The sequence below is a fragment of the Chelonoidis abingdonii genome, chromosome 17 (genome assembly GCF_003597395.2).
Source record: "Chelonoidis abingdonii isolate Lonesome George chromosome 17, CheloAbing_2.0, whole genome shotgun sequence".
NCBI classification, from domain to species: domain Eukaryota; kingdom Metazoa; phylum Chordata; order Testudines; family Testudinidae; genus Chelonoidis; species Chelonoidis abingdonii.
The window spans coordinates 39993954-40004000 of NC_133785.1; the positions used below are offsets into that span (position 1 = coordinate 39993954).

At 42.7% G+C, this 10047-nt stretch overlaps 2 protein-coding genes across 6 annotated transcripts in view; one reads left to right on the top strand and one right to left on the bottom strand.

Annotated features, from left to right (window-relative positions):
- The first annotated feature begins 360 nt into the window (after window positions 1-360).
- On the top strand, window positions 361-6289 carry PDHB (pyruvate dehydrogenase E1 subunit beta). Its single transcript, XM_032781808.2, has 10 exons — window positions 361-448; window positions 527-589; window positions 1043-1150; window positions 1236-1298; window positions 1394-1429; window positions 1574-1859; window positions 3388-3498; window positions 4270-4361; window positions 5446-5587; window positions 6127-6289. Exons 1-10 carry the CDS (start codon window positions 395-397, stop codon window positions 6270-6272), a joined length of 1101 nt encoding a protein of 366 aa, XP_032637699.1. The 5' UTR covers window positions 361-394; the 3' UTR covers window positions 6273-6289.
- A 1813-nt stretch (window positions 6290-8102) lies between these two features.
- The window catches only part of PXK (PX domain containing serine/threonine kinase like), a 48437-nt gene continuing 46492 nt past the window's right edge, over window positions 8103-10047 (bottom strand). For 3 of the 5 annotated variants that reach the window (XM_032781800.2, XM_032781802.2, XM_032781804.2), the window contains one exon: window positions 8103-9344. In XM_032781800.2, coding sequence (XP_032637691.1) covers window positions 9145-9344 — 200 coding nt within the window. In that variant the 3' untranslated portion in view covers window positions 8103-9144. The remainder of the gene's footprint in view (window positions 9345-10047) is intronic. The other 2 variants (XM_075073403.1, XM_075073402.1) reach the window with 1 other exon arrangement.

Consider the following 10047-nt stretch of genomic DNA (forward strand, 5'->3'; position numbering starts at 1 on the left):
ACAGCCAGCTGGAAGCAGCACTCAGCATGGCCAACAAGTGAAGTATGACAACATCAGCAGCTGGAGACAAGTCTTCCACGGGCTTCTGCTCTCCAGGGAAGGCAGCTGTAAAGAATGGCGCCTCTGCACTAGTTTTGGCCCAAGCGGCTCACCATACTCTCAGGGCAAGAGAACGTTCGGCCCGGGGATTCGTTGAACCCGCTCAATGCACTGAAGGGCGGAATCGAGGCAAAGACAACCCCTAGGGCCGCCTCTGTCTCTTCTCGCGATAAGTGGGCAGCTCCGCCCCCTGCGCCCGGCTGCCTGGCAGTGAGAGGGCGGTCCCAGGTTTGATTGGACAGACAAGGTGACACGCAGTGACGTATGAGGCCGACAGGCAGAGGGCAGGGGCAAGATGGCGGCTGCTGCAGGGGCCCTGAGGAGGCTGGTGCGATGCGGGCCCCAGCAGGTACGGTCGGGCCGGCTGTCCCCGCCCGCCCCGCTCTCCCCCGGCTCCGTGTTAACGCTTGTTCCCGTCTCTCCGCAGGGCTTGGGGCGGCTACGGCAGCTGCGCAGCGGGATTCACGGGTCCGCGCCGGCCGCCGTCCAGGTACCGGGTCATGGAGCGCGCCGGGGGGCCCAGCCTCCACTGCCCCGCCACAACGTACCCCCCGCGCGCGCCGGGGTGGTGGGTCCGGGATGGGGCGAGGGGCGCCGCGCGTGCTCTGGGTGCTGCCCGCCTCGGGACCCTCCTCCGCTCGCCTGTCCCCGCGGCGATGAGGGAGGCGGAGAGCCCGTCAGGACAGGGCTGTCACCCCTCTGAGGCGCTGCGACACTGGCTAACTACTGAGTCCAGTGGCCAGGTGGCATCATCCGTTTCCACCTTCTCGCCAGTGGCCGCTTTCCTGTAGCCGCTGGCAGCTTGCGTGAGAGCTGCCTTGTTTGCAGCTCCATAGCTGGGACTGCGTGCAGGTTATGCCGAGCGCAGCTGGAGCTTTTCACCGGAGACTCGTCCTTTATGCTGTAAAATACTTGCCCTGAACAGTTAATCTGGCTTCATCAGGTGACTGTCCGTGATGCGTTGAACCAGGCATTAGATGAGGAGCTGGAGAGGGATGAGAGAGTATTTTTGTTGGGAGAGGAAGTTGCCCAATATGATGGTGCATACAAGGTGAGTAGACTCAATTGAGTTAATAAACATAACTAACATTTGGAAATACACTTTTAGCAACCCAGTTTTTCTTTCCTAATTGCAGATTAGCAGAGGTCTCTGGAAGAAATACGGAGACAAGAGAATAATAGATACTCCTATATCAGAGGTATGAATAAATTAGAATTTTTTAAATCTCTCCTCACCCCCCCGCCCCCATCTTTTGGAACTCATACTCATCCTTAGTTTCTTTTTCTTTTTAAGATGGGCTTTACAGGAATTGCTGTAGGTGCTGCTATGGTAAGTAACTTCTGACTATTTGAAGTGTGATCAGCTTTCGCTTGGTTTGTTTAATTTAACAGAAAAATGTTAAATGCAAAATATCTTGCTATTATGATAGCTATATTAGTAGTTAACACTAGTTTAACCATCTTAATTTAACAGGCTGGACTGAGGCCGATTTGTGAATTCATGACCTTCAACTTCTCCATGCAAGCAATTGATCAAGTTATAAACTCTGCTAGCAAGACACTTTACATGTCTGCAGGCATGGTGCCTGTCCCAGTTGTCTTCAGAGGTCCCAACGGTGCCTCAGCTGGAGTAGGAGCACAACATTCACAGTGCTTTGCTGCTTGGTATGGGCATTGTCCTGGACTGAAAGTAGTCAGCCCTTGGAGTTCAGAGGATGCTAAAGGTCTGCTTAAAGCATCAGTCCGGGATGACAATCCAGGTGATTGTAACTTTTTATAAATACCCTGGTCTAATGATTAAGTGCCAGATGCTTAACTTACTCTCCAATTAGTCTCTGAAATGTTTTTTAAAAGCAAATTTAACTATTACATTAACACCTAGGCTGTTTAAAATCACAGCTTTATTGCAAAGATTCTCCATGCCCTTATAAGAGCAATTAGGGTCTTTCTGCACACTTTTCCTAGTGTGATATCTGCAGCTGACTTCATGGCAAATTATATGATCAGTTTGTGCCTTTCCCAGCTCAGCCTCAATAGTTTTAATTTTTTTTTGTGAAGTTCTTAACCACATAGTGAAGTTGAGCTGTCCCAGAAAAACAAACTTCATACACAGGTTTCTACCTTGTCTAGTTATAAATGATTAACTCAGTAGTGCTGTCTTGTTGAGTCTACATTTATAGAGTAGAAAAGTCAAAGTTACTCTATCCATTAACCATACTGCACAAATCACTGTAGTATTATGCATCAAAGGTGCCCTGATTTTGTGTTTTGTTTTTTTAAAAAGGACACCATAACAGTGAACTTGGGAATTTTAAGGGGGCATCCTGCTCCATACAGTGGCTTTAATGCTAGCAGGCACACACAACTACACACCTGTCACTTGGTGATTCTCCTCCTCTTCCCAGAGGGAGAAGCATGTGCAGTGGAGTGTCTCGTTTTGGTACCAGGTCTTTAATATATAAATACCTATTACTATGTGCTTAGATCAGAAAAAGCAAAGTCAACGAAATGTGCCTGGCACTTGGAGCAGAAAGTGGTAAGGCTTGTGATAGATTTTAGTTCCTGGTGGAGTTCATTCCACAGTGTTGAACAGAACTTTCTCAGGTGGTCAGTCTCCTATACCAGTGTGCTTATTAACCACTATTGTTGAGAGTTCCATTATGCCAAAGTTCTCTTTTAAAATCTTCCTAAAGCGTGATGTGACCTTTTTTCTGCAGACTTCCAGGAACTTTAAAGGGAGAAACCTTAAACTCCTGGCCCTCCTCTTGTTTGAATTCAGTTTAGAGTGAGAATAGGGAGATCCAGATGTTTAATTTCTGTAGTGACCAAGTTAGAAAAGAATTGATACAGTATTGCCCTATTAAGGAACCGGCCTCGTGCATCCTTTCCCACATGGATAATGGGACTGTTCATAGGAAAAGTTGTGGATCAGGTCTTAGGCTTCTGCCTACCACTGAATATCGCAAATCACCAAACTTAAATGCTCATGGTTAATTTTTTTTTACCACGTTAACAAACAAGATTATTTAGTCAAACTTACTAGCTGCTCAAGTTAACTGAGTAATTGTTCATGCTGATACAAACGTGCTACCTAAACTATGGTTTTATTGCATTTGTTTCCCCTCTTGTAAATGAGCCAAGAAGAGTTAAGCATAATGGATCCCCCTAACATGTTTGGAATTTGGGGGGAGGGTAGAGTAGAGATGAGATGTTGGATGATACCAGATAATACTTTCATCTGGAGAAGTGCATGAGACTAACCAAAGTAAACACTTGATGTGTTTTCAGTTGTGATGCTGGAAAATGAGTTGATGTACGGAGTCCCTTTTGAAATGTCAGAAGAAGCTCAGTCAAAGGACTTTCTTGTTCCTATTGGAAAAGCCAAAATAGAAAGGCAAGGTAAGTTCAGAATACTTGTTTAACACTTCACATAATCTGCTCCTCAAATTCTTCTCCTTTCTTAGGTCACTTGAATTGAATAATGTATTTCATATACAAAACACTCCCTTGTGGAATAGGAAAATATTTGAAGGGACAGAACTCTGGAAGTTGAGTTTGTTTGGACTTTAACCTACTGTACTAACCTCCTGTAAACAAAACATCACTTGATTCCATCCTTTTGGCCACAAAGTATCTTGGTCATTAAAAACAAGGTGCATGTCTGGATCAAGACTGGAATGAGCCAGGTAATAGGCGTATGTGCTGAGTGAAATCTGGCACATTTCGCTTCCTTCCTTGTATTCAGACGACTACTCTTGTTTAGATTCTTAGTGATCTTTGATGTGCTGAACAAACCTGCAGTGGTTCAAATTTCTTATTATACATAAATTTGTTTGCAATGATGAGAAGAACTTCATAGCCATACCTTGGCAAGTTAATGCTACTCATTCTGCATGTAGAGTACAAGTGTCAGACACCTCAAATACGCAAACTCAGGATGAGTTCAGATGTTGAATTTCAGGCTATTCGCAGTGTATAAATGTTACTTTTGAATAGACTAAAATCCAGTTAAATCAATGTTCACTCCTTATGTACTTACTATTTCAAAGCTGGACTGGGTTCTCTTGAGCTCTCAAGGCTACTTATAGCTACTGAGGGTGTGGGAGGAAGATCTGACTTCTGTAGCTAACTCTTATGTAACTTGATCCATCATCAGCTTCTGTGTTTCAGGAACCCATGTTACTTTAGTGTCACACTCCAGATCTGTTGGACACTGTCTGGAAGCAGCTGCTGTACTTGTCAAAGAAGGTGTGGAGTGTGAGGTGTGTTGTGGGAGGATTCTGGTCCCTGGTGAAGAAATTTCTTGCTCTTTAAAATCAAATTAAGGCCCTGCAAAACTAAGCCAGTAAACTGTTTGCACTTTAAAGTCCTCTCTCATCGCTGATTTAAACAACGATGGAGACAAATGTTCTTTTCATGTATCTGCCATCCCCTGGCTTCCATCATGGAGCTGGGCAAAATTTAATGCTGTAGATGCAAGTCAAAACCACAAGTACAAGGGAAGCTTGTGTGTGAGAGAGATGTTTACGCATGGCAGTACTGCAGCTAGGCAGGATGACGTTTAGTGGGATTCCTAAGGGGTGACCAGGGATTTGTGTGGGGTTTATTTTTAATTGATTCAGTTAAATCAAAGGCTGTGTAGACACTCAAATCAGTATAAGCCTGGCTTATATTGACTTAGCTTGTCAGGAACAGGCTATAAGTGATATGGGCCAAGCCAATATTGATTCTAACATCCAGCCTTTTCACTCATTTAAATTTGGTTTTCAAATCAGTTAGTTAAGGTAAACTGATGTGCTCTTTGTGTGTAGACAAGGCATGAGTCAGGTGTTCACATTTTAAACTACGTAGAGGCAGTGAAAGGTCTGTTTGCCTTGATCCAAGGAGGCTTAATGCAGAAAAACACAAATGAATGTGTGCGCAATGCTAATTGCATACACCTCTATATTGAGGGAGGGATGACTAGAAAGTCAAACTTCTGACATGCTGGAGGGTGAGATGGGAGTCTGTAGCATGATGTGGCTAAAATTAGTCATCTACATGCAGGTAGAAGCATCCTGTCCCAGGATAAAGTGAGTAGTTTCTCTTTGGACTAGGGGTGTGACTACAGCTGAAATACGGAATTTAGGTACTTCTGTAGAGGAAAGATGGCTAAAATAATGGATGCAAAATACACCCAGTTGGAGGAAATGCCCTAGATTGCTTGAAGTGTTGACTTTCTTTAGCCACTTATCCTCTCAAGGACTAAAACAAGAAAAGTACTAAGGTGAAGTTAACCACTTATGCAATTATAGATAGGCTTAAAGGACCTCTTGCAAAAACAAAACACTTAATACTCTCTCTAAGGTGATAAACCTCCGTACCATTAGACCAATGGATGTGGAAAGTATAGAAGCCAGTGTTGTGAAGACAAACCATCTTATAACAGTGGAAGGAGGCTGGCCCCAATTTGGAGTAGGAGCTGAAATTTGTGCTAGGATCATGGAAGGTATGTCAGAATAGGTTCTGTATCTTATTTAACTGTGTATGTTTCCAAAGTTAGCTCACTAACCTTTAAACATAGGGCTTTCATGATACAGTAGCTGTCAAGACTTTTTTTTGGGGTGGGGGGGAAGAGAAGAGATTTTTAACAGAACCTGAAACTTGATTTGACTAAACTTTAACCATTTAACTTAACAACATGGTAGTGGAAAACCTTTTGCCCCTTTATTCTACTGTGGCCAGTCCCCATAGAGCCAGAGTGGCAGAGCTTGCAGGGGCTGTGTAGGTGGCAGGGAGTTAGGCAACCTGGGAGTGGGCCTCAGAAGAGCATGGGACACATCTCCCTGCCCCTTGTAAAGTTTAATTGAATGTGACACGATAGTGAGAACTAGACAAGAATGTCTGCAGGTTTAGGGTTAATATGTCAAAGGACAGCTGCAGGAATAAAGGGATTGGCCCCTGGCTCACTGAGACCCTAATTCCTTTGAAAAAAGTTGTAGCTAAATCTGCATGAGCCTTTCCTAAGACCCTTTTATTCTCTTCCAGGACCTGCCTTTAATTATTTGGATGCTCCAGCTGTGCGTCTTACAGGTGCAGATGTTCCTATGCCTTATGCAAAGATTTTGGAAGAAAACTGCTTACCTCAAGTGAAAGATATCATATTTGCTGTGAAGAAAATATTAAATATCTAGACTGTGTATATACAGGGTGCTCTTCCAAAGCGTGTGTCTTAAGAAGAAAACTAATAGAACGGACTACAAACTTGTATTCATAACAATGTTATATAGCTCTATTGACCTCTTGTACTGAGGGAAAGGTTTAGGTGACCTTTTAAATGTGTTTAATCTGTGTTGAGAGGATAACCCACTAAACTGCTTTCTTCTACCTAGCTAAGCAGTAAAGCACACTTACATTTGTGGGTGCCAGACTCATTTTGTAAAAAGTGTGAATCTGTATTGAAAGCAGTAGGTATTACAGAAGGGGAGAAGAAAACGTTACTGTTATCAAGGGAGCTTAAACCTCCCTCTGCCATTTATAAATGGTAAAAGAAATAAACTTTGACCCAAACTGCACCTGAAAATAGTAATAAGCACTTAAGTGGTGATGTCTAAGACTGGAATGCAGTATCATAGCATGCTTGAGGAGAGCATTTGCTGAATGAGGGAATGTTAAAGGTTTTGACCAACTGTGTTTTCCTAGATGTAACTGGTAGTGATAGAATTCTACAGAGCTGGCAGCTCATCTTCTACAGTGTGGCTGTAATAATTACTACTGGAAAACTTGCAAACTCAGTGGGGGAAGGGATATTCTTCCCTTGGCAGGAGGAGAGGAGGTTGTGCCTGTATTTACAAAGTCAAAGAGGTCCATGCTAGCACAGGGTCACCTATACTATAACAAGTTCCTTCTGTGCAACTCAGGGACAAGAGGTAAATTGCAGGGGGCAATGAGAGAAGCTGGCTGCAGTACATGGGTGGAGGAAAGAAGAAAGTGTTTAGAATTTCAGCCCAGCCTGCACCAGTTTTTTTTAAACCATGTTCATCTGTAGCTCATTAGTTACAGCTGCCTGACTCAAGGTGCAATTTCTTTAAAATGTTAATTTATGATGGACTGCCAACTCTTTGGGTGCAAAATCAGTCTCAAGAAAATACTTGTGCTATTCATAGTGTCCAGTACTATAGCTTCCCCTTTGTCAGATAAGAAATAAGTCAGTGTGGACTAGTTTTGTTCACTCTTAAGTAGGCTGCTAGGTCTAAAGTTAGAGGAAGATCTGCTAAAAAGGGTTAAGAATTTAAATACTGTTTAAATACTTTGACCATATGATCAACATGAGCACCTGTCCAAAACACACTCTTCCTCATTCAGCTACTCAGTTTCACCACAAGGATAATCCATGATCAAGTCTTGGTAAAATAAAGCATCATTTGACAATATTTCATTACTTAAAAAAAAAAGCCACTATTGAGGTTAGACAGCTTGATTCAGTAGTCTTAACTTTAGAAAGAATGGAACTCTCCTGTGGATGTTGTAAGTATAGGTTTAAGACTACCACTAATGCAAATAAGGAAATAGTAGATAGTGAAGGGGCTGTGTTTAAAAAAAAAAAGAGGCTACAGTGAAGTCATTCCAGAGAAACTAGACAAGTGCTGGTACTTTACTTTAAAAAGTGCTTCCCTCTAGAACAGTAAGTAAAACTATGAACAATGGTTGCAGGAGCAGCTAGTGATTAGTTACCAGAGCCTGTGACAGTTGCTGCCATGTATTAGTCACTGTTAGATGCAGCACTAAAGTGTCTTCATGGAGGGAACTGAATAAGCCTCACTCACATACCAAGGAGCTGAATTCCTTCCCTTTGTGGACAGTCAGGAAACTGATGCAGCACTAGCAGACTATGTCAGTACTTGTGACCATAGCAAAATGGCCATCTACACTTCAGTGCAGGGGGCAGAAGCTTCTGCTATGTTAGATTCTTTATTTTACAGCCCCACTATCTCATTTTAAAGCAGGGACCCTTGTTCTCTGACTGGAGGAATTCCAATGACATTTATTTTAATAAAAATATGACTGAATATATCACAGGTTACAGGAAACTTTACACAACATTCTCTGCATAGTAAACACAGATGTGTACTTGAATTTAAAATGGATTATCTATAATCCTTTAAAGTGCAATTTGTTTAAGGTTTTAAGCAAATCATAGAATAAGCAAATCTTTTCAAGCAGTCAGCATTTTAAAACAAAATATGTTCTGCAACTTCCCCAAGAACAAGAGTAATTTCATATGGATGCAAAGTTTACCTGTGTTGAAAACTCCCCAATCCAGAACTTGTGTTGAATAATCCATGCCAAATTAACTCCCATTTTATTGCCTGAATTAACAGGCTGTTTGTTTCCCCTGTACATGTAACTGGAAACAGCTACATGTTTAGGGGGTTGTTCCAACAGTGCATTACATACAAGCATGAGCAGCATTCATGCTACATTGTTGAATTCTGGAGTACCCTCTAATGGCAAGTATGCCATAGAGACAAAGTTAAAAATCTACAGTTCCCTCACCAGTGTAGTACACTTTTGGATTAAGTGCTTTTTTAAAAAAATGAGTATCTAAAGCAAATGAGTGATTTTTGATGCAGCAAAAATGTAATGTGCCAACTACAAGGAATTACAGGAAAATAGGGCAGACTAAGATTAGATTTTCAGGTGTGTTTGAAATAAGGGGTAGGGTGGAATCAGATGTACAGAGTCAGTATCCTCATGCTTGTTCTTATTTTCAGATTGTAGAAATATTGCTTTACCTGTCTCCCTCCCCAAAAATCACTTAACTAGAAGTTATTCATTTTAACTGGAATAACTGAAGTCAATAGTTATCACCACAATATGGCAATGTAGGTCAAAACGACGTAGTGCTGCTACTCAATGACAAGGAGAAATAATTTCTCTAGAAAAAGCTGAAATGGTTCAGAAGAAACAGCTGCAAAATAATAGACCAGCATGAAGTGGCTGATCATGCCTCAACTGAGGACAGTTCATGGGAAAAATATCCGATCCTGCTGTGAAGAGTTAACTTCAGCTGATCCTGGGAACACTGTAGTCACATGTGTCTGCTTTCTTCAAAGCTCCTTTCTGAAAGTTTTGAATGGAGCTGAGTAAGGCTTCTCGGCTGGCACTGTCAGCAGGCGAAGGGTCAGGATGCACTGCCCCATCCATTTGAGGAGGAAGTGGAGGAGCTGCTGGTGGTGGCGGCGGTGGGGGTATAGTTGAGACTCCTATTAAGATCAGAGAACAATTACACAAGAACACACCACCACAAGATTAGCTGACTAAGCAAGGCAGCTGCAATTAGAATAGTAATACATCCACTGGAGAAGTCATTTACCCAAGTAAGTGTGCAACTTCTTGAGTGCTGCAAATGGAGGACATAGAAATTAGATGTGAGAAAGACCTAGGAGATCACATCCATCCACCTGTAAGTGCAGACTAGACAGTCCCCTGATAAGAAATCATCCAAGTCACCTTTGACGGGAAGCCCTGGATGCCCCATTACTTGGAGAATCAAGGGGCAATACAACTGCCAATTATAAGCATCTTACACCGGCTGAGAGGGATGAAAAAAGTCATTTCCAGGACTTTTTCCTCATCTGATTCCTATGGTTTGTTTCTTAGTACTAACACCAAGTGACGCACTCTGCCTGGTCCCCCCTCCAGTCTCACAAAGCCAGACCCAATACATAAAATAGTTGGACTGTGGCACTAAGTCTTACTGTTTCCCAGGTGTAGCTACACTGGGAAGTGAGTTTTTTCCCCCCCCTCTAGTCAGATTATTTTCTATTCCAGGAGTTCTGTTTTTAGGTTAAAGCAGCAGAGAATCCTGTGGCACCTTATAGACTAACAGACGTTTTGGAGCGTGAGCTTTCGTGGGTGAATACCCACTTCGTCAGACGCAGGTAGTGGAAATTTCCAGGGGCAGGT